This window comes from Chaetodon trifascialis, chromosome 21, assembly GCF_039877785.1.
Source record: "Chaetodon trifascialis isolate fChaTrf1 chromosome 21, fChaTrf1.hap1, whole genome shotgun sequence".
NCBI lineage: Eukaryota > Metazoa > Chordata > Actinopteri > Chaetodontiformes > Chaetodontidae > Chaetodon > Chaetodon trifascialis.
Genome location: NC_092076.1, coordinates 732501 through 756895, shown reverse-complemented (window position 1 = coordinate 756895; position 24395 = coordinate 732501). Strand labels below are relative to the sequence as shown.

General features: G+C 48.4%; 4 protein-coding genes across 4 annotated transcripts in view; 3 read left to right on the top strand and 1 right to left on the bottom strand.

Annotated features, from left to right (window-relative positions):
- The first annotated feature begins 1885 nt into the window (after positions 1–1885).
- Positions 1886–2588, top strand: nog3 (noggin 3). Its single transcript, XM_070990876.1, has one exon. The coding sequence runs from the start codon at positions 1886–1888 to the stop codon at positions 2555–2557; it is 672 nt and encodes a 223-aa protein (XP_070846977.1). The 3' UTR covers positions 2558–2588.
- Positions 2589–11658: 9070 nt separating this feature from the next.
- Positions 11659–15616, bottom strand: LOC139349479 (chromobox protein homolog 2-like). Its single transcript, XM_070990307.1, has 5 exons — positions 15532–15616; positions 15396–15439; positions 14193–14258; positions 13375–13444; positions 11659–13302 (listed from the first exon to the last, which is right to left on the bottom strand). The coding sequence occupies exons 1-5, from the start codon at positions 15595–15597 to the stop codon at positions 11872–11874; spliced, it is 1677 nt and encodes a 558-aa protein (XP_070846408.1). The 5' UTR covers positions 15598–15616; the 3' UTR covers positions 11659–11871.
- An 864-nt stretch (positions 15617–16480) lies between these two features.
- Positions 16481–19284, top strand: cox11 (cytochrome c oxidase assembly homolog 11 (yeast)). The gene is made up of 5 exons (XM_070990703.1): positions 16481–16592; positions 17201–17555; positions 17647–17802; positions 18122–18247; positions 18329–19284. Exons 2-5 carry the CDS (start codon positions 17244–17246, stop codon positions 18515–18517), a joined length of 783 nt encoding a protein of 260 aa, XP_070846804.1. The 5' UTR covers positions 16481–16592; positions 17201–17243; the 3' UTR covers positions 18518–19284.
- Positions 19285–19400: 116 nt separating this feature from the next.
- Positions 19401–24395, top strand: part of rab40b (RAB40B, member RAS oncogene family) — a 17743-nt gene continuing 12748 nt past the window's right edge. The window contains exon 1 of the mRNA XM_070991135.1: positions 19401–20128. Coding sequence (XP_070847236.1) covers positions 19987–20128 — 142 coding nt within the window. The 5' untranslated portion in view covers positions 19401–19986. The remainder of the gene's footprint in view (positions 20129–24395) is intronic.

Below are 24395 nucleotides of genomic sequence, written 5' to 3'. Positions count from 1 at the left end.
CACACACTAACACACTGCAACACACACTAACACACACTAACACACTGCAACACACACTAACACACACTAACACACTGCAACACACACTAATACACTGCAACACACACTAACACACACTAACACACTGCAACACACACTAACACACTGCAACACACACTAACACACTGCAACACACACTAACACACACTAACACACTGCAACACACACTAACACACTGCAACACACACTAACACACTGCAACACACACTAACACACACTAACACACTGCAACACACACTAACACACACTAACACACTGCAACACATACTAACACACTAACACACACTAACACACTGCAACACACACTAACACACACTAACACACTGCAACACACACTAATACACTGCAACACACACTAACACACACTAACACACTGCAACACACACTAACACACTGCAACACACACTAACACACACTAACACACTGCAACACACACTAACACACTGCAACACACACTAACACACACTAACACACACTAACACACTGCAACACACACTAACACACACTAACACACTGCAACACACACTAACACACACTAACACACTGCAACACACACTAACACACACTAACACACACTAACACACTGCAACACACACTAACACACACTAACACTGCAACACACACTAACACACACTAACACACACTAACACACTGCAACACACACTAACACACACTAACACACTGCAACACACACTAACACACTGCAACACACACTAACACACTGCAACACACACTAACACACACTAACACACACTAACACACTGCAACACACACTAACACACACTAACACACTGCAACGCACACTAACACACACTAACACACTGCAACACACACTAACACACTGCAGCACACACTAACACACTGCAACACATACTAACACACACACACGCGCACACACACACACACACACACACACACACACACACACACACACACACACACACTGCAAACAGCAGCTCTCAGCTGGCTGGACGTGGATCTTCGTCAGTAGTTCAAACTCATTGAGGACATTTACACAAACATTTCAGTACATTTGAATGAACGTCTGAGACAAATACTGCAGTTATACTGCAGTTTCACACAAGCTGACAGGTAGAATTACTTGTTACTTGTTGAATGATGTTCATGTGTGATATATTCATTTCTGCTCTGTTGACTGAATTATTACAATAATTGTACATCAGTACTTTTATAGGTAATGAAGTACTTTTACAGGTGATGAAGTACTTTTACAGGTGATGCAGTACTTTTACTGCTCTTGGCTCTTCTTCTCTCTGACGCAGTGGCTGATGTGTGGCTGCTTGTACTTTCACAGCTGTACTACGTCTCTCTCTCTGTAACCACTAACACTGACCCTGATCATCACCGTCACGATGCGCGCGCGCCTGTGCGTAAAGTGCGCGTTTGTCTGATGGGAGGGGGTTTTCGGGTGAACATGGAGGGCTGGTCTCTCGCGGGGTTACATCACCGCCCTGCTGGATATTTGCTTGCAGTGTGAGGCGCCTTCAGTCGGGCTGCAGGAGGACCAGAGGCAGCAGCCGGCGCGCCAACATGCGGACTGCAGCGACCCGCGGGCTGCTGAGCTGTCTCACCGTCTCTTCCCCAGCAGGGACCCGGATCGCGGACTGTCAAATCCCTCTTCTGGCACCTCTCGCTGTCTGAAAGTTGCTGAGAGGTATCGTCGCGCGTGGCGCGCGGATCGGTCGCGGTGCGTCTGCTGCGCGCTCTCCGCGCGGACCTGGACATCTTCCCTGCAGCCAGAGTCCTCGAGGGAAACTCCGGGGCGCGTTCCACTTCCTTCAGGGAGGACTCGCTGTGAATACTGTGACTGTGTCGCTCTGAGGAGATGGATCACTGCTCTTACTTCTTGCCTGTGTTCATGCTCGCGCTCTCTCTGGGCTGCAGGATAGAGGAGGCCACGTGCCAGCACTACTATCTCCTCCGTCCCATCCCCAGTGACACGCTGCCCATTGTGGACCTAAAGGAGGACCCGGACCCGGTGCTGGACCCCAGGGAGAAGGACCTGAACGAGACGGAGCTCAGGAGCACTCTGGGCAGCCACTTCGACCCGCACTTCATGTCCGTGTCCCCGCCGGAGGACAAGTACGCGGGGAACGAGGACGTGAACGAGGCGGACCTGCGGCAGAAGCTCTCCGCCGCGATGCCCAAAGAGATCCGGGCCATGGAGTTCGAGGTCCAGCACGGCAAGAAGCAGAAGCCGAGCAAGAAACTCCGCAGAAGGCTGCAACTGTGGCTGTGGTCGTACGCCTTCTGCCCGGTTGTTTACGCATGGAACGACCTGGGCAGCAGATTCTGGCCGCGCCACGTGAAGGTGGGGAGCTGCTACAATAAGCGGTCTTGTTCGGTCCCTGAAGGGATGGTCTGCAAACCTGCCAAATCCACTCATTTTACGATCCTGCGATGGCGCTGCCTGCAGAAAAAGGGGGGTCTGAAGTGCGCCTGGATACCTGTTCAGTACCCCATTATATCAGAGTGCAAGTGCGCGTGCCAGACCTGAGGCTGCTGCGATGATTGGACGACTGTCCCGAGACTTACCAGAAGTTTGACCCCTGACGGACCGAAAACTGCTTCTCAGTTTCAAAGTCAAGAAGTTTCCAAACCTCGTGAGAACAAACTGAAGCAGCTTTTGAATCTTTTCAGCGTTTTCACTGTTTTTGTCCTGAAGTCTCAGCAGACTGAAGTCAAAGGTGGATTTCAGGCTGGACGTGAACTCATGACCTGATGAAGATGGACTTTTTGCGGCGCTGTCCTCAGAGTGATTGTTTGATGTTCTGATTTTGTTTTATGGCAGAACTTTGTGTTCTTAATAGATTCACATCTTCATCCTGATGAAGGAGGATGAAGATGTTCAGACAGAAAAACATGAAGAGTTCAGATCTGTTTGAGTGACAGCACAGATACAGTGATGATGATGATGATGATGATGAGGAGGAGGAGGAGGAGGACACAGGCTGAATACTCTGAGTCAAACTGTCTCGTCTTCAGATGCTGTCAAATAAAAAGGACAGTCGGTCTGTAAACATGAGACTCTGCTGCTTCTTTTATTCTGAACGAACCACTGATGGACGGAGTATTCACGTCCTTTACTGCAGTAAAAGTACACTGTACGAATACTCTAAAAGTCCTATTTTGACTGAAACTAAAGATTCTGCATCAATCTGCTGATCATTTCAAAAAGCAGCAAATCAAACATCACTGACACCATTAAAAGGAGCCAATCGATCATTTGTGACTGATTGATTGATTGATTGATTGATTGATTGATTGATTGATCGATCGATCGATCGATTGATCAGTTCCGTCCTTTGACCTCTTGGAGTTTCATTTAGAACAAAAACGTCACATTTTAAAACTTTGTGTGTAAAAATCTGAATCTGTGAAAAAACTGAAGATAAACGCAGTGAAAGTACAACATGTCCCTCAAGTACAAAGTGCTGTAGTACTTCAGTACTACATTCAACTAGAGTAAATGTACTCTGTTACGTTCCAGCAGCAGTAAAATGAAAAGAGCTGCAGTGAAGTCTGAACTGTACGAGAGGACAGCGTGACGTCCTCAGGTCCTTCAGAGTAAACCTGCTGATACCACAGTGTACAAATACCCTCACATACTCTAAACATACCCAACGTGAGTAAAAGTACTGTGAGGAAAATGTTCATGAAGTATGAGAAGTACTGTCTGTCTCCTGTCTGATCTGCTGCAGGTGGAGGTACTTCAAATACTTATACTGTGAACACACATAACGCATATACTGTGAGCTAGTTTAGGCCAGTGGGGCCCAACGTAAGGGTGGGGCCCCTCTGGAGGGTCAGCAGGTCAATCTGAGGGGTCGTCAGACACCAAAGAAGAAGAAACAAAGTTCTGATACTTCAGTGAAGTATTGATCACGATGTCTCTACGCGTCCTGAGACGCTGAGACAGTGTTAGAAACCATCCATGAATAACCAGCGTTTTCTGCTGACTCAGCAAACAGACAGTCAGCTGAGTCAGTGAGGCGGGCGGACGGCTAGAATACTACAATACCCATGAGCCTCAGCTGCTGTTTCTACAGGAGAAGCTGATTAAACCCAACGTGACAGTGAGAACAGAACTGATCCAGGATCAGCAGGTTTTATCTCAGCTCACTGTGATTGGTGCACGCATGCACACACGCACACACATACACACACGAACGTACACTCACACACACACATACACACACACGCACACACACACACTTACACATGCACACGCACGTGCTCTGAAACCATCAGAAAGCTTCTTGTTTATTTCTTCGAGCATTTTTCTCGGCTGGTTTGATGTTTTCTTGTTTGTTTGTTAAAATGAGACTTTGTTTACACTCAGTCAAAGAGGCTGATTTCAGATCAGCTGTCGGCACGGCAACAACAAGCAGGACAAACCTGAAGTCAGAGAGCGAGTGAGAGAAAGAAGACGTGATGAAGGTGTGAAGACGAGCATTTCCGAGGACACGTTTGGACAGGCAGGACGAGTGGGAGAAGTCGGATGTCTCACCGAGACGTTTCCAGGTCTTCACTTTGGTGTGAGGAGACAGGCGGCATCTGCAGCCGCCCGCCGCCGGGCCGACCGCCGCCGGCGTCCACCCACCTGAGCGCAGGAGCTGCTGTCTGAGCTTCTTAAAGACACCGTCTCACACCCTCCGTCTGTCCTCATTCACCTGAGTCCTGCTGGAAGCTCGACGGAGTCCACCAGCATCAGCAGAATGTCGCTACTGTGAGTCACAGCCGTGAGGTCGCCGCCTCCTGAAAGCGGCGTCCATGATGGAAGTGAATCACAGCTGAGGACGTCAAGACGACGGACGGACAGAATGAAGTTTGGTGGATGTAACTAAGTACTTATACTCAAGTACTGTACTTCAGAACTATTTTGAGGTACTTCACTTGAGTGAATGACAATGACAGGCTGAGTGGAACAGAAGGCCCTCCTTCTCTTCTTCTGTTTGAAAATCGAGCCAATCGCAGATGACTGACGCCTTGAACAGCCAATGAGATTGTGAACATGCCGATCAGCCACTGAGTGAATATTTACAAGTGAATATTTCGAAGCAAAGAGTTCAGAGGTCATCTGGATGTTAGAAATGATGAATACGATCAATGAATTTAATTTAAAGACACATTCAGGCTTCACAAACCAGAGTCGGCGTCTTCAGACGTCTTTTTCTCACCGTCTGTAATAAAAGTTCAGAGTTTCCTTTGAAAAGAGAACAAAACCATCAGCTCTCAGTTCACCTGTGAGTCTTCACCTGTTTACCTGAGGGGGCGTTTTACGCAATCATATTTAATGCATCAGTAATTCCATCCAATAATATAAATTAAGAGTCGATGAGGGGACACATGGTCAGACTGGAGGAGCCTGGCTGTCAGCTCGTCTCTGATTGGCTGAATGGCTTCAAACACACAAACATGAAAGTTTTGCGTTCGGTTTGTGATGAACACGTGGAAAAGGCGTCAGATAGGAGTTCTGAGCATGCGTCGTAGCTCCGGTCGCTCATAAGGATCGGGGCCATTGACAAGGCGATTGGCAGCCGATCGGTGTGTGACGCCTCACCTGGGCCTGACGGGGTTAACGGCTGACCGGCGCTGCTGTCTCTGAACCAACAGGAGACAGACGCAGACAGACTCTCACACACGGCTGTCAGGTAACCAGGCTGCCGTCACAGCGTGTGTGTGTGTGTGTGTGTGTGCGTGTGCAGGTTGGTGGGACGTCACTAACTACTATCAGGTACTGTACTTAGTCCTTACTGCGTGCACAGGTCCAGCAGCCACTGGGGGGCAGTGGTGTGCCACCGCCTGTCAGTCACCATCAACATGAATCAGTGTGGTGACGTGACGCTGTGTTCAAGCTCCTGTGCCGGGGGGGGACGGGGGGGGGGGGGGACAGACATCATCTCTGTCCTGCATTCAAAATGTTACTGAAAGGGGACAAATTCTGCTCATTTTCAGGGCCGTGCTTTTATTTTGGAGTCTTTTAGAGCAGGTTTACCTGCTGCAGCGCCTACACTCCCCCAGCCCTGAAACTGTCTCCTTTAGGCCGCCTTCTGAAAAGCCAGGTTTGCTCTGATTGGTCAGCTCCCGCAGGCCTGAGCAGGCGCCAGCTCACAGCTCTGCCATGTTTGTAGTTTCCGAGGTTAGCTGCAATTTTCTACTGTGAATATCAGAAAAAACGTTTGTAAAGCAAAACCTTCAGCGGCGCACGTCTGGACATGAACGCGCATCAGCCTCGACCTCGAAGCAGGCCGCTAACGTTAGCTAGCAGCTGGGTGCTAATCAAAGTTAGTGTTATCAAGCAATCATCACACACATCATGTGACAACAGAGCTAACGCTAGCTGGGCTAGCACTGTGGTAATGCTGCAGCGTCAGCAGTCACCTTCACCTGAGACGAAGAGGCGGCAGGTGGAAAACAACATGAGGACCAAATATTTCACATCTCACTCGCTGAATTTTAAGTTTCGTTGGATCAAACCAGAGCTGATGATTGAAAGATGAAATAAGTTTTGGTGAGTTTTATTTAGTTTCTGTCGAGTTCCATGAAAGCGTGTTTCAGACGAGCTGCGAGCTAAAATCACTGGTTTGGTAAATGGAGTCTGGTGGTCTGAGGAGTGAAGTAACAGCTGTTCCTGGTCGCTCCCGTCCCTGCAGGCGTGCCTGACGGCGTGTTGGGTTCGGTTCAGGGAACTCGCTCGAGGTTCTCTCTCATTCGAAGCTCGTCTTCAGCGTCCTCCAGTAAGAGGACGAACACTGTGAAGTACACCACACACGAAGTACAAGTACCTCAAACTGTCCTTCAGTACCTGACTAGATGTACTTACTTTCCACAGCTGAGCACAAAAGTTAAAACTGCAAAAAATACTACAAACTGACCCCTGCAAGTGTGTGTGTGGCCATGTATTCCTGATGTTGTGGGGACATAAATCTGTTTACAGTCTCATTGTGGGGACTCACAACATGGACGTCCCCATAATGTCAATGATCAGACGTCAGGGTGAAGACTGAGGTCAAGCTTAGGTTTAGGTTTAAGGTTTAGGTTTAAAGTTTAGGTTTAAGGTTTAGGTTTAAAGTTTAGGTTTAAAGTTTAGGTTTAAGGTTTAGGTTTAAGGTTTAGGTTTAAAGTTTAGGTTTAAGGTTTAGGTTTAAGGTTTAGGTTTAAAGTTTAGGTTTAAAGTTTAGGTTTAAAGTTTAGGTTTAAGGTTTAGGTTTAAGGTTTAGGTTTAAAGTTGAGGTTTAAGGTTTAGGTTTAAAGTTTAGGTTTAAAGTTTAGGTTTAAGGTTTAGGTTTAAGGTTTAGGTTTAAAGTTTAGGTTTAAGGTTTAGGTTTAAGGTTTAGGTTTAAAGTTTAGGTTTAAGGTTTAGGTTTAAGGTTTAGGTTTAAAGTTGAGGTTTAAGGTTTAGGTTTAAGGTTTAGGTTTAAAGTTTAGGTTTAAAGTTTAGGTTTAAGGTTTAGGTTTAAAGTTTAGGTTTAAGGTTTAGGTTTAAGGTTTAGGTTTAAAGTTTAGGTTTAAGGTTTAGGTTTAAGGTTTAGGTTTAAAGTTGAGGTTTAAGGTTTAGGTTTAAGGTTTAGGTTTAAAGTTGAGGTTTAAGGTTTAGGTTTAAAGTTTAGGTTTAAAGTTTAGGTTTAAGGTTTAGGTTTAAGGTTTAGGTTTAAAGTTTAGGTTTAAAGTTTAGGTTTAAGGTTTAGGTTTAAAGTTGAGGTTTAAGGTTTAGGTTTAAGGTTTAGGTTTAAAGTTTAGGTTTAAGGTTTAGGTTTAAGGTTGAGGTTTAAAGTTGAGGTTTAAGGTTTAGGTTTAAGGTTTAGGTTTAAAGTTTAGGTTTAAGGTTTAGGTTTAAGGTTTAGGTTTTAAGTTTAGGTTTAAGGTTTAGGTTTAAGGTTTAGGTTTAAAGTTGAGGTTTAAGGTTTAGGTTTAAAGTTTAGGTTTAAGGTTTAGGTTTAAGGTTTAGGTTTAAAGTTTAGGTTTAAGGTTTAGGTTTAAGGTTTAGGTTTAAAGTTGAGGTTTAAGGTTTAGGTTTAAGGTTTAGGTTTAAAGTTTAGGTTTAAGGTTTAGGTTTAAGGTTTAGGTTTAAGGTTTAGGTTTAAAGTTGAGGTTTAAGGTTTAGGTTTAAAGTTTAGGTTTAAGGTTTAGGTTTAAGGTTTAGGTTTAAAGTTGAGGTTTAAGGTTTAGGTTTAAGGTTTAGGTTTAAGGTTTAGGTTTAAGGTTTAGGTTTAAGGTTTAGGTTTAAGGTTTAGGTTTAAGGTTTAGGTTTAAAGTTGAGGTTTAAGGTTTAGGTTTAAGGTTTAGGTTTAAAGTTTAGGTTTAAAGTTGAGGTTTAAAGTTTAGGTTTAAGGTTAAGGTTAGTAGTGGTTAAGGTAAGTCTGCAGGAAATGAATGGAAATCTATGGAATGTCCCCAAAAATGATGGAAACACGACTGCATGTGTGCAGTAAAATGCATGTGTGTGTGCACAGTAAGGTGTGTGTGCGTGTGTGTGTGTGCGCGGCTACACTGCTGCACACTGTTCACACTGTTTATACATACCAGTGTGCTGTGAGGGCCCCTCTGTCACAGCCTGTTTACTCAGACTTATTTTGGGAAAATTCCACCTCTCTGCACGACTCTGGCCATAAATCAGCGAGTCTGCAGCTTTGTGGGATGATAGTTTCTGTCCCTCACACGCAAGAGGTGTGTGTGTCACTCACTCACACACACACACACACACACACACACACACACACACACACACACACACACACACACACACACACACACACACACACACACACACACACACACACACAGGTGTGTTTCTGGTGTAAGTTACTCCACCGAGCTCTTCCTTCATATTTCATGTGAAAATATGGTTTTAATGTCACCACATTCATCTCACAGCAGCACCGACAGGAAACAGCAACAGTCCTGATGATGATGATGATGATGATGATGATGATGGCACCAGTCATCCTTCATTAATGGAACAAGATGCCAACACATCACAGCTGAATGAAATGAGTTTTAGATGAGACACGTTCTGGTTTTTGCTCATTTGAATGAATCCAGATTATTTATTCATCCGTTCACTGAGTGTTAATCCACTCACTCGCTCACTCACTCGTTTGTTCTGTTCATGCATCCATTCACACACAGATTACTGACTCGCTCGTTGCTTCATGAATCCGTCCTCACTTGATTTATTCAGCTGTTTGGTTGGTTAATCTCTTCTTTCGCCTGGATTATTAATCTGTTTGTTAATCTGTTCACTTGGTTGATTGATCTCACTTTGTCCATCAACAACAAGCTGATCACTTTCCATTTCCCGTCCAACAGGGACATCTGCTGGTGAAGGTGTGAACAGCAGCCACAGCTCGGCGAGGACGCCGCTCGTCCTCGTCCTCGTCCTCGTCCCTTTGTCAAACCTTGGACACGGCAGAGAGGCACACGGGCTGCGAGTATCTGAAGCTAGTGAGCCAATATGAGCACCGGATAGAGATCAGATATCACATGAAAAAGAAACAAAAAACATATTTACAAATATAAATTAACACATATTTCCACTCAAAGACACTGCGACGGCAAATGTATTAAAATGGTATAAAATTGGCAAATATAGGTGACGATGGGACGTTTCCTCTGAGGAGGAACCCGCTGACATTTAAACTGCGTAGTGCAAGAAATACTGTCAATAATCAAAGAAACGATCACAGTCAGAACAACTTTGGTCCAGAGACACATGACAGACGTTTAAAGAGCCGGAGGGCGAAAGTCACTGACCACGACAGACGACTTCTTTTTTAGTTTTCACTTTTCTCCTTCACATGCTGCCCTGGATGAAGCCGGATACGCAGTCTGGATACAGGTCCAACAAGCACGAGACGTCCTACTCAAACTAATCATCACAAGCAGCTGAGGGGCGGCAGTGGGAAACCTGAGGCACTGGAGGGGGGTCATACATCCACCTGTGGTCCTTACAGCCCTTTACACCTGCTCAGAAAACACAGCCCGGCACTGAGAGGAGCAGCGAGCGACGAAGACTCATCGAAGCCTTTGTCACCGGATCCGATCGAGATCCACCTGATACACGATCCACCTGTTGTCACGTGACCAAGACCTCGGCGCACAAAGCTCGATCACACGATGACGGCTGAGCAAACGCCAACGCGCTGAAGCCTTCAAACCAAACTCTACTCACGAAGACGGCGTGTAATCCACCCAGCAGAAGGACGCCACGTCCCAGAATCCACCACAACCTCAACATGATACCGATAATGGAAATATTCCAACTCGGCGTGAAGACGTCATCGTGTCACACGCAGCAACGCGCACAGCTGAGAAACTGATTTAACTCCACATACACACACCCTGACGCACAGAGGCCAGAAACTGACCAGGGACCAGCTGTTAGCCTGCCGCAAACACTGACGCTGCGTGCACCGCTACAGGTGTACTTGTGTACTGTCACAGGTGTAGTTTATGTACTGTCTCAGGTGTAGTTGTGTACCGTTACAGGTGTAGTTTGTGTACCGTTACAGGTGTAGTTTATGTACCGTCTCAGGTGTAGTTGTGTACTGTCTCAGGTGTAGTTGTGTACTGTCTCAGGTGTAGTTTATGTACTGTCTCAGGTGTAGTTGTGTACCGTTACAGGTGTAGTTGTGTACCATTACAGGTGTAGTTGTGTACTGTCTGGTGTAGTTGTGTACTGTCTCAGGTGTAGTTGTGTACCGTCTCAGGTGTAGTTGTGTACTGTCTCAGGTGTAGTTGTGTACCGTCTCAGGTGTAGTTGTGTACTGTCTCAGGTGTAGTTGTGTACCGTCTCAGGTGTAGTTGTGTACCGTCTCAGGTGTAGTTGTGTACTGTCTCAGGTGTAGTTGTGTACCGTCTCAGGTGTAGTTGTGTACCGTCTCAGGTGTAGTTGTGTACCGTCTCAGGTGTAGTTGTGTACTGTCTGGTGTAGTTGTGTACTGTCTCAGGTGTAGTTGTGTACCGTCTCAGGTGTAGTTGTGTACCGTCTCAGGTGTAGTTGTGTACTGTCTCAGGTGTAGTTGTGTACTGTCTCAGGTGTAGTTGTGTACTGTTTCAGGTGTAGTTGTGTACCGTCTCAGGTGTAGTTGTGTACCGTCTCAGGTGTAGTTGTGTACTGTTTCAGGTGTAGTCTGTAGCCGGTATGACTCTCTCCTCGTCATCCTCTCAGTCGTGCCAAACACTGCTTTGGGGGGGTCTTCACACCCCCTGAATCTTTGGAAAGCGCGCTCACGTTTCGTCGTCACGCGGGGAACGCCGCTGACGCAGAAACACCCTGAAAGGTCGTGAGGTCATTTTCAGCCGCTATTCTCTAACAAACCCGCTGACGTCCACTGTCCTGAAGGACAACCAAAGACCTCTATCAAAGCGTGTCCAGACACCACGAAGAGAAGGTGAACTACATCAGCTGGAGGATGGATGACGGACGGATGATCCGACCACGTGACCTTTGACCCCGGCCTCTGGGCTCAGACTGTGTTTGGCTCTCAGGTGTAAACGGGCTCTAACGTCAGGGCTCCTACACTGCCTCTACAAACACTCCACCTGCGGACCTTCTCTCTCAGCTCGATGTCTCCACTGAGGTTCTGTCCTGACTTCCTATGACGTCACTCAAACCACAGAAGCTGTAGCGTCCGTTTGGACACGGTAAGTCTCCCGAACCTGTTGTGCATTTCTGAGCGGTGACCGGTGGAAGTCTGTGCGGACAAACGTCCAGAGCGTGTAGGAACCCTGAGGGCCGTTGTAGGAAGCGTTGTGGGACAGTTGGTCCAGCTCAGCTCTGCACGCTGAGGCACCGTCTGACGTCCTTCAGTGATTCCGTGAATTGAAGAATCCCACGCTGGTCGGCGACTCCTTCACCGTCACCGTGATGAAGTTGGCCGTGACGTCCGTGACGAACACGTGTTCCAGGAGGCTCCGGGCCGGCCTCCAGTCCGTCTCCGTGTCGGACTCGGTGGCGTCGTCTCCGAGGCTGGGCCGGCTGTTGTTTGGATACAGCGAGGCGTCGTGCTCTGATTCGCTGCTGCTGGTCTCGTCAGAGTCGCCGGTGCTGAGCTCGTTCAGGCTCCGGCTCTGAGAGCCGAGCCCGTGTTTCCTCTCCTCGTGCCTCCCGCCGCCGTTCCCTCGGCCGGAGCCGCTTCCCGCCAGCTTCTTTGTGTCTGCTAACACCTCCTTCCCCCGGTCGTCTCTGAGCCTCGCGTGCTCTCCGCCGCCGCCTGCCAAACCGCCGCGCTGGCCGCCAGCTGATGACTCTTTCATACTCCCTGCTCCTCCTTTCACAGCGATGCTGCCGCCGCTCCTTGAGCTCGACCTGGACGCCGCGGCTCCGGCGCCGCTCGTGTTGTTTCCCTGATGGCTGCTGCCGGCCGGCGGCTTGCTGACGCTCTGCAGGTTGAGGGCTCGCAGGCTGAGCGCCTGGTTGGCTCGGTCTCGAGGTGTCGGCGAGGACGACGGTCTGGAGAGGCTGGAGTTCTGCTGCCGGTGTTGAACCGACCCGCTCTGACCTCCGACGCCCTCCTGCCTCCTCTGGCCCAGCGGGGAGCGATGGACCGCCTGGCCTCCTCCGAAGCCGCTGTGCAAAGCCACCGACCCCGAACCTCCACCTTGTTTCAGAGCAGACACCTTGAACCCGTCTCCTCTGCTGCCGCCCGTCTCTGAGATGGAGCGCTTCAGCTCGGACAGAGAGTTCTTACTTTGCTGGGACGGGCTGCCTTTGTTGTAGGAGGAGCCGGAGGACGGAGACATGGAGCGACTGGTCCAGATACAGCTGAGGGATCCGGATTTGGAGGCAGCAGTCTGGGAGAAGGAGCTGGTGGAGGTCTGGGAGGCGGAGGCAGCCTCATCTCTGGACGTCCTGCTCAGGCCGGTGTAGGTGAAGCTGGCCGGCTGCAGAGGTTTCTTCACCCCAGGTCGAGGCTCCTCCCTGGGCGGTCTGAGCACCTGGTGGTGGCGTGGAGGAGGAGGAGGTGGAGGAGGAGGAGGCGGTCTGCTCTTCGCTTGTCTTAACGCCCTCAGGTCAGGGTGGAGCGGCTTCCTCCCGCGCTTCTTCTTGCGGGGAGGATCCGGTTTGGCCAGCACGATCTGAGGCCTCTTCTGGGGGACGGGGTGGACACGAGGGCTGGGCTTCGCCTTCTTTGCGTGATCTTCATCCTCTGAGGAAGAGGAGCAGGCGGATGACGAAAGGCCGGAGGAAGAGGAGGACGAGGAGCGGCTGTCCTTGGCAGCAGCTGGTTCTGGTGGCTGAAAGGATGAAGAAGAAGGTGAAGGTTCAGGCTGAGTGTGAGTGAACAGCTGAGCGGCCGACTGAATTACCAGAATCTTCCGCGGACGTCCTCTCGGCCGCTTGCCTTTCTTCTGGAAGAGAAGCTCGCGCTCTTGTTCTCTGAAACAGAAAGACAACCTTTCTGATTACAGGTGCAGATGTTCTGTGAAGCTCTGCACACATTTCCTTCCTCTGACTGTCAACTCATTCCAGCTTCATTTTGAAGCCTTTTCAGGCTTTAAGGTTCAGAACTGAAGACGGAAAGTGAGCGAAAAAGAATTTCATGTTAAACTGAAAATGTTTGTCATTTGACATTCATGTGCTCCAGCATTAGGAAGTGGGGCGGCTGTGGCTCAGGAGGCAGAGCGGTCGTCTGCCAATCAGGAGGTCGGTGGTTCGATCCCCGGCCTCGGCTCCACATCCTATGGCAAGATACTGAACCCCAACCCCCCCGATGCCGCGCCATCGGTGTGTGGATTCATACGTGCGTCGCTTTGGATTAAAGCTTCTGCTGAACGACTGACTGTAATTCCATAACTTACCCGACCTGATTAACAACTCGTCAATCAGCAAAAAATAAACCATCCAACACTTCGATCAGTCAAGTCATTTCTCAAACATCTGACGATTTGCTCTTTTAACTTTGTGAAGTGAATTTTTTTGGACTGTTGCTCAAACAAAACGAGTGAACACTGAAAGAAAATGTCGTTTTTTCAACATTAAATCACTTCCATCTCTCAACACTGGTTTCTTCTCATTGGTTATCAGACTGCTTCCACATGAAAACGTCCTATAAAGATAATTTACTCGTCATCAGCTGATTTGTCCGCATGTGACACGAACACACTGCGACCAATCAAACGCTCACCTCTTGTGAAACGCCGCCAGGAGCCGCGGGTCCAGAATGTTTTCCTCTGGCTCCCAGCTGTTGTGCCTGAAAACACCAGAAAACTTTTCAACAGGAGTTTTTACAGAAATCGGACTTATTTCTTCTCTCTCGGCTTCAGTTTGGGCTCTGTGACAACGTACAACAGCATCAGTGCATTTTCATGGCCGTTCGGGGGCAGCACATCATTTTCTATGCTGGTCTACATCCAGCAGACTGAAGCCATGTTTGTGTCCACCTGATGGTCCACCGGCAGGTGAGCGTCGTGTACGGTGGCCTGTTTGATTACAACAGCTTTCTGACAATCTGAGGGCCGGAACACCAAAATAACGATCCAACTCGATGTTGGATTATTATTATTATTATTATTATTATCACACAGCAAAGAGCTGCGAGGAGCTTGGCTTCGCTGTGTTTTCACACGTCAGTCACTGAATCCTTCTAACACAAACATATGAAAACGATGCTTGACGGCGCAGCATGCACGAGGCCGAAAAACGCCACGTGATTTTCAGATCAATACAAACTTAATCTGATAAGATTAAGATAATAAGATTTCAGTCATTTCCAAACTGGACTGAACGTGAGTTTTCTGCTTTTCTCTGTGGATCATTTTCATGTAAACTGAACATTTGAGGATTTTAGCTCTTATTTATTGACGCAGACTGAACAGTTAACTGGAAACAGCCAAAATCTGCAGCTCTGATTTACAACATACAAAGAAAAGACGAGCACAGAGTCACCTGTGCAGGTGCGTGCTGTCAGTCTGTGCGCTGAATACCTGCACGGCTGATCATATTTCAGCCTTTGGACGACGTGCATGACAATGAGCTGTACTGTGTTCAGTGCGTGGTTCAGTTTTCACGGATGCAGGTGACCCAGAGCAGCCTGCAGCTTGGCTGATGTGAGCTTTAGCATCAGCTGCTCGGCGTGAAAACGGCAGAGAAAAGCCGAAAAATGAGAGCAGAAATGGCTGCTGCGCCTCCGTGTAGCCACCGTGTGTTTGTCCGTCAGTGTGTTAAAGGGAAGTCTGCTGTTTTTCACCCCGCACACCGTTAAACCCCCCCGCAGCAGGACGGTAAACACCGCGGCACCGCCGGGCATTGTCTGGTGCCATTTTTCACTGCTAGCTGCTGTATGTGTCGTTAGCCGCGGCGGCTAGCGGGATGCTAGCTAGCTACTTACTTGGACGACCACCCCCTCCACTTCACCAAATACTCAAACTTGCCCTGTGAAAGAGGACAGAAAACGTCAGAGGACACAAAGAGACGGGTCCGGTGAGACGACGTGTCCCCGCGGAGCCGCAGCGCTCATTTCTTACCTTTTTGGGCCGTTTGCTGAGGATGCATTCCGCATCGAATACCTGGCCAACTGTGACCCCCTCCATGACTACAGCAGCAGCCGCTCCGAACGAGCGGGGCGCGCGCGTTTGACCTCGCACGGCCACCGTACGTCCTAATTGATCACATATATCAACAGTAATGGCGCCATTAAAATGACCAACATTAACTCCTCATGACACTTAAACTCTAGAATAATTAAACCTCTTATTAAAACACTGTTTGCTCACTCATGTATTAATATTATTATATTATATATTTGAGTCAAAGAGGGAAACATGAATTTCTCTGATCAATAAATGCATATTTATGATATTTGATGCTTTCTCCTTCTACTTCTACAGCTTTAGTTTCTATTTACAGATTCACACATAAAACGTGGAGAAGGTTTATAAAATCTGATGTTTTGTTATAAGTTAAACTCAAAAGTTTATACAAGCAATGCTGAAACAACCAGTCCATTAATCAATGAGTGTATTGATGGAAACTGATCGATCGTCTGTTGGTTTAATATTTTATTGATCTCTGCTGTGGAATCATTGATGTTTGATCTTCTCACATGTTTGATTGGCTGCTTTTCCTCTCAATGATCTCAATGTGATTGTAATCATGTGAAGCTTTGGGCCAAACAAACAAACAAACAAACAAACAAACAAACAAACAAACAAACAAACAAACATGTTGAGGCGTCACTTTGGGCTCATCGTCACCACATTTCTCTCTGTTTTCACAATGAAGAGGAAACAAAAACATCTGTACAGTGTGCAGGATTTTTATTGTCAGCCATTAATAAAACCATTGCTTCGTGTTATTTTTCTACATATTTTCTGAACACGGAGAATCGTCCACTGTGCCCGTGTATGTGTGTGCGTGCGTGCACGCGGAGACGTGTTTGCGGGAGGACTCTGCCAGCGGAACCTTTACGCGTTTGTCTGCGGCGGAGCTCATTCTGTGCTGCACAGGTGTTATGTGTGTTTCCGCCTCGCTGTTTGGTAATGTGTTGCTGTCCAGCGGTGAATGACAGCGGAGCTCATCGTCGAAGGTTTGATCGCGTTAGAGCTGATTTAAAGATCGTCATTAACCGAGTTTACAGCGGTGTTAGCATGCTAGCTGCGGGTGAGCTAGCAGAGCAGCTGTAACGCTAGCCAGCTCAGACATGTCCAGCTACATGATGACTGTTAGCTCGTTTCAGTCAGCTTCACTGAAATCAACTCAAACTTTGTCATGTTGTGGAACAACAGTTACGAGCTTTCGTTCATTATTAAAATAATACGAAATACGAACATACACAGCGTCAAACGTGAGTATTCACATGTGATCAACCAGGAAAACTAAGACGATTCAAACGTGTAAAAGCTGCTGCTTACAGAGTGGATCACTGCCGAACTGAAGCGCGACTTTCACTGAGTATTTCACCGAAAGTATTCATTCATTCATTCATTCATTCATTCATTCATAACAGGCACGCATGTAAGTAAGCAAGGTGACGTTAAAGTGTGACTTTTGAACGGAGTTTGGTGCGGTGCTCATCTGACATGTGACAGTCTGCATGAAAACAGAGATTACCTTTGCAGGTGTTTTCTGTGTATTCTGTGCTGTGAGGAGATGAAGTGTGTCAGAGCTGACTGCTGGTGTCTGCGCTCCATCCAGGTGTTGACCCAGCTTCAGGTGTGGACTGCCTGCAGTACCAGCCATGCTGCTCCCCCTCCTGCTGCGTCAGTCCGTCCGCTGCCCTCACGTGCTGATAACACAGTGCGTCCGGACGCGTCCGTGTGACACTGCGAGGGCGCTCCACTCTCAGGCTGAGCACTTCCTGCAACGCAGGCTTCCCCTGCGCTCCCACGCCCAGAGCCGAGGCGCCAAGAGCCGAAGCAGGAAGTCCAAGAGCCAGGAAGAGGATTGGAAAACCAGGAACAAGACAGTGCTGACGTACATCGCCGCCGCCGGCGTGGGGATGATCGGCCTGTCGTACGCTGCGGTGCCGCTCTACAGGCTCTACTGTCAGGTGAGAGGAAGAACCAGACTTCCTGTTCCTGAGCAGATGTTTTTAACGTCCAGCCTGCAGGTGTGACCGCTCTTTGTTGTTTGTCTGGCAGGCGGCGGGGCTCGGCGGCACGGCGGTGGCCGGCCACGACGCAGATTTGGTGGAGACGATGAAGCCGGTGAAGGAACGCGTCATCAAGGTCGCCTTCAACGCAGATCGACACGCCAGCATGCAGTGGAACTTCAGGCCTCAGCAGACGGAGATCTTTGTGAGACCTGCCTCCTTCTCAGAACTCCGTTTGTCGACCAGCGTTGTGTTAAACCACTTTGCATGACTTGAAAAGCATCATGAACCTCACCTGTTCATGAGGTGTGTCGCTGAGATGCCGCCTGCCTGTCAGCAACAACACCAGCAACACCGCACCTGCTCTGGTCCTGGTTCAGGAGTGGAACCAGGACCAGAGTAACCTCGCATGTTTCAGATGATGATGATGATGAAGATGATGATGGTGTGTGTGTGTGTGTGTGTGTGTGTGTGTGTGTGTGTGTGTGTGTGTGTGTGTGTGTGTGTGTGTGTGTGTCGTGCAGGTGGTTCCAGGTGAGACGGCGCTTGCGTTCTACAGAGCAAAGAACCCCACAGATAAACCAATCACCGGCATCTCCACCTACAACGTGGTGCCCTTTGATGCGGGACAGTACTTCAACAAGATCCAGGTAGTCCACGCGGCTCCAACGCAGCTCTCTTCCCCTCCGCCGAGTCCTCGACGATGAACTGTCTCTGTCTTCTGTCCGCAGTGTTTCTGCTTCGAGGAGCAGCGTCTGAACCCTCACGAGGAGGTGGACATGCCCGTCTTCTTCTACATCGACCCGGAGTTCGACGAGGACCCCAGGATGGCCCGAGTGGACACCATCACTCTGTCCTACACCTTCTTTGAGGCCAAGGAGGGTCAGAAGCTGCCTCTGCCCGGATACAGCTACAACTGATCCGTCCTCAGCTTCACCCAAACGCTGGACCAGGAGCTGATTCTGGTTCATGTTTCACACAGAAATGACAGAAATAATCAAAGACTCTTCTTTGAAAGTGAAGTTTGTGCTTCAACAGAAAAACACAGCTTTTGATTTTTTTTGTCTGCAAGAAGAAAAAAGGTCCAACGTGGTGGTTGTTGTTCCAGCGTCCCGGAGATTTCAGATTTTAATCCTCGTCGTAGTCGAGAGGTGAGAGGTCTGGACGAGACATCGAACGCACTGAAAGAAAAACTTCAGACTGAACCTGAAGCGTCGAGCTGCAGCTGCTGGAGAGACTTTGTAGAAATCAGAAAACTGTACCTTCACAGCCGCCGTGGCCTGTGAGGAACTGTTTATGCAGTAGATGATTGTTCAGAAGACTGATAATAAATCAATAAATTATGATTGAAAGGGAGTCTGGACGCCTTCAGAGATTCACTGAGCTGAGTTTGTTTTCGGTGCATGCAGCTAAACGTGTCCCCGTTTGTTCTTCGTTCTGCTCAAACAGTGCAGCTGTTTGACCTGCCTCGTTTTGAACACCAGGTGGCAGCAGAGGAAAATCAGACCAGAAATCACGAGCTCCATCACTCATCTCTGCTCTTTGCTCCATATTTCACCGGAAGTAGTAAAGATGTAATATTTAGTTTGATTTTGGCTTCGAAGAATAACCTAACACATGTCCCATTTTAAAGTCTTTAACTAGTTCAAGCTGTTTATTTAAATAAAACACTGAATCAGATCGTTTTGAATATGCAGTGATGGCAGCATTCTGTATGTGCCCGTGAGGCTTTTATTTTGTAGGCTCGGGCAGGAAATCGTGCGTTTGATTCACACTATGTAGCTTGGCGTCACGCGGGGAGCCAATCAAACGTCTCCTCTCGTGTGTTGACGGACGTCTCCAGCGTCAGGTCCGAGCTCGAGGTTGCCCCAGCAACTCATCGGATGGACCAATCAGACGGAGGCAGGCAGGACCGGACCCCCCCCTCCGTCTCCATCCCATCCGTGACACCACCTCCGCTGGTTCAGGGAGGCAGAGGGAGGGAGGCTGGAGACCCGTCGGTTCCTCCTCCTCAGTCCGGAGTCCAGGAGCCGAGCTGAAGCTTCTGCGGAGGGTTCTCCCCTTCGTGCGTAAAAGCGCGGTGCGTCCCGCGCGCTGATGGCGCAGAGGACGCAGTAACCCTCCTTTGATAGTTGTCGGTGTCCGAGGTTCAGGCTGGACACTTGTAGCTCTGTGGACAGTCTGAACCGGGGGAGCAACGCACAGAGTGTCCGTGGCGGATCGTGGAGGGACTTTAATCGTCGCGGATTTATTTCGGCGGACTTCCCGCGTCTCTGTCCGTCTCCTGGCTTCGGACCGGGCTGTGACAGGAGGACGGGGGGGGGTTTGGGCTCTGAGCTGCCGAGCCTCGTCTCATGATGGGACACGGCAGCTGTCATCTGCAGCGAGGATGAGCCACAGAAGCAGCCCGGCCAGGGCGTACGACTTCCTGCTCAAGTTCCTGCTGGTGGGGGACAGCGACGTCGGCAAGGGCGAGATCCTGGCGAGCCTGCAGGACGGAGCCACCGAGTCCCCGTACGGATACAACATGGGTGAGCGACCACCGGGCCGAGGGGGTGTGGGGGGGTCAGTTCTTCATCATTGACCCACCTGTCGCGCACGTGTCCTGTTTTTACGCGCTCTGAGGATGAAGACCACCTCCTCACACACACACACAGTCCAGTATGAGACCAGTGTCCTCGTGTTGTACTTCAGTTTGTGGTACTTGTACTTTGAGTTTTCCGTCTCCCGCCTGATTCGTTTCCTCAGCTGCACATGAAATCAGCTGTTCCTCTTCAGCTCTGAGTTTCTCTACAAATCCAAGATGAGAGAAAAGTCCAGAAAATGAAAACTGGTTTGTGTATCAGAACTTTGTTTTTTCTTCTCTCTCATAATCACGTGACGAGCCGTCAGGTGTACCTGGTGACCTTTGGAGGGGCCGACCCCCCAGGTCAGCCAGCAAACTGTATTTATGGTTCAAAGACACTTTAAGTGCATTCAGGTGATCATTGATAACTGAAGTAAAAGTATGAATACCTCACTGCACAAATACTCTGCTAGTAAAATAATCCATTGGAATCTTACTACAGTAAAAGTATGTCAGTGTAATCAGGAGGAAGTACTTCAGGTATTAAAGTACTGACGTGACGTCATCCTGAACGATGCTGCGTCTGCCGGTCACGTCCACACGTGAGTCCTGCTGGATGACTCTGTAACGTGAACACAGTATTTGTACTGCGCACATGAATACAGCACAAAGAATACGTAGTACAAGAAATACCTAAATATACAGACAAATATGAGACATGCTCAGGATGAAGACATACTTACTGAGTGTAGTAAACTTACTGTAAATTCATTTCATGTCTGACGTCTTTCTTCCTCTCCTCACTGTTTTTAACTAGTCTGTGTGCTTTCATGCCAAATGTTGTTCAGCGTCTGTTGGTACTTTGGCTCGACAAAAGTACTTCACATATATAAAAGTTCTCATTATTACTGAGCCACAAACGGTTTGTGATCCTGATGTGAGAGTATCTTCTGTGCCTTCCTCAGTTTAACTTAGACAGAACAAGATATTCTTTTCTCCACATTGTGACATTCATTTCTGCATCTCCAGAAAACCTTCAGAGGCGTCAGAGTTTCTGTGATCAGCAGCAGCCAAACAAAAGCAGGACGGCTTTTCACTTCAGAGCAAACAGCAGAAAGAAGCTTTTTCTCTCATTTCTCAGCACGTCTCATTGCAGAGAGTGTGTGTGTGTGTGTGTGTGTGTGTGTGTGTGTGTGTGTGTGTGTGTGTGTGTGTGTGTGTGTGTGGCAGGCAGCTGCTCATGACTCACTCACTCTCAGCTCTTCGCACTCGCTCACAGATGATGATGTAACTCACGGGCCGGCGGCCATGTTGGTCTGCAGCTTCAGGCCGACTGTGACTTTGCTCTCTTACGTGTTCAGCTGAGTCCAGAAAGTTTGGACGCCGTGTGAAACGTCCAGAAAACACACGTGATCGTTTGTTTCTGACGCAAACTGACCTGAGAACAGCTCAAAGTCGACATGTTGAATGTTCTTCCTCACCGGCTTCACTGATTTCTGTGAATATCTGCTGATTGCGAATCTGATGCAGCGACACGTTTCACAGGCTGAAAGATGTGGAACGCTCCAGAAACACCTGTTTGGATCGTTCCACAGGTAAACGGGCTCAGTGGTAACAGGTGATGGGAACAGCACACCTGTGAGGGCTCCGTGAACGCTGAAGGGATCCAGAGCTGAAACCATCAGCGTGCGTGAAGCGATGATGATGAGGCCGTAACCTTCATTACAGCGATCAGCCGTTAGCTTAGCATAAAGCCTGGAAGCAGCTAGCCTGGCTCCAGTGTAAATGCTCTCAGTGCTTCAGCAGGGTTTCTCCGTTCAGCCTGGACGAGACGCCGCTTCACTCTGACTGACGACACGAGTGGTCCTCACAGGAGAGGACGTCTGTCCCAGCGCAGCCTCCATATTTCAGGCATGTAGCCGACATCTCAACGTACACAGATGATAATAAGGATCATAAGTTATTCTGTGCTTTCTGCGTCTGAGAGGAGACCTCATTCAGTTCTTCTCTCTCAGAATATCACACATCGTATAACCAACCTTTGAGGATGTACTTGTACCACAATGACCATATTTCAACAACTGGTATCTTTGATGAACAATTTACCACAAATTTCTTTAACACAGACAACTTTAATAACTTTAACAATAAATTATTTACAGTGAATTTCTGTCACATCAACATTTGTATTCATACAGCATCAGATTGCTTATTATGAATTCTTATGTCAAAACGCAGTATTTTAACATTTTAACATACTGTTAATCTAATCATGGAAAGGAATTAAATGATCCTTTATGATTCACCTAACAAGTACATTTACAAACCAAAATCAGTTTAATTTGCATTTAATGGTGAAAGTGCCATTTATCATTTGTGAATTTGTCACAGTTTCACTAAAGCACGTAAGAAACTGGTTAGTTTTTATGAAACGTATCTCGACTCAAAAATAAGTTTAATGGCGCCTCCCTTCACCGCAGCTAACAGCATGACGGCAGACATGGACGTCACTCACCGGACTGTCTCAGTGTCAATGACTGGACAGTGTCTCCCTCTCCTTCACAGGTGGACTTCTGTTAAAAGAGCAGCCTCTTAGTATTATTACATGGACATTAATCTGACTTTTAGGACTTTTTTGCGCTGTTTCCTACCAGGAAATGCTTTGTTCACCTGCTCACTTTTTTTTTCTCGCTATTATGGAAGTGTCGCGTTAACAGGAAAAGGCTCGTGGCCCCTCAACATTACAGGCGCACAGTGTGTGCGCGCCCCCTCGCGGGAACAAGGTGTAGTTGCACCTGTAAATCTCAGGTTTTGTGGCCCTGTGTTCCACGTGTTTTCCATCAGCTCACAGATGACAGAGTTGTGGCTAACTGAGTCACTGCTGCTAATCAGCAGCTAATCTCAGAGCTGGGAGCTCTAGTTTCTGTTCATCTTCAAAGGGGACGATGGCTTGTTGGGGTCATGTGAGGCTCGTTGGGTTTTGATGGAAGTTCTCGACACTGAACGACGACACGGTTTCCCCCACATCAGGCCGTTTGGCTCGGCTGATGGAAAACTGGAGCGGCGAAGCCGTGACGTCTGCCGTTTCTGGGTCATCTCCCTGAACGCGAGGTATGATGGCCGAGGGATCATAGCTGTGGTCGGCCGCCTCCCTGCCGCAGAGTTTTGTGGTGAAAATGCGGGACGGCCGCAGGCTCCACTGGAACAGGATCAACGGCGTGGAGGCCGCAGGCGTCCCGACGGGGGCTTCGCTCTCCGGCCGAGCCCAGAGAAGAGCTGCTTTTCCAGGCTGCGGTGCCAAAACCACACGGGAAAGCCTTGATTCCAGCTCGGAGGACATGCCGACGCAGGCTCACAAAAATGCACACAAACACCCTCACAGTTTATTTTCCGTATTTTATGAGGCGCTGATAATTACTCACAAATGAGGCACATAAAAAGAGGCCAAATGCTTGTTGTCAATATGTTTTTAAAGCCTCTTTTCCAACATTCTGGATGTTGTGTAACTTCACAGAAACACTTCAGTTTTCTCAACTGAAGCTCCAGTAAACAGCCGAACCTTTGAAAATCCCTGAGAGTCGAGCCTCAGGGAGAGTGTGTGTGTGTGTGTGTGTGTGTGTGTGTGTGTGTGTGTGTGTGTGTGTGTGTGTGTGTGTGTGTGTGTGTGTGTGTGTGTGTGTGTGTGTGTGTGTGTGTGTGATGGTGTAATGATGAAGAAAGTGGAGATGCTGCTGGTGTTGCCAGGAGAGGCTGACTCATCCCTCTCAGTGTGTGATCCACTCATACAGATAGAGTGACCTCGGCGAGCAGCATGAAAACACAGAGATGTGATTTCTTTTTTTTACATCATCAGCATTGTGATTGGATGACACTGAGGTGATGTCACTGAAGTGGTCAAAGCTAGCTTAGCATCAGTGTAACATCCGCAGATCTGTGCTATCAGCCGTTCAGGTGAAGGACAGGAAGGACTCAAAGCTCATGTGCTGTTAGCGGAGCGAAGCTAACATTAGCAAGATGAAGCCACCATAGAAGAAGTTAATGACATCTGCATCTAACGACGTCACATCAGCCTCAAACCGTGGGCCGGGTGTTTTATCTGTGAGCGGAACAGGAAATCCAAGGATCAAAATGTGATTTGGATTAATGTGAAGTAAACAAGAACACGAAGCCGTCCGAGGTGAAGCCAGGAAAGGTAAGTGTGGCAGATGGCTGACAGGTGAGAGACGGACAGA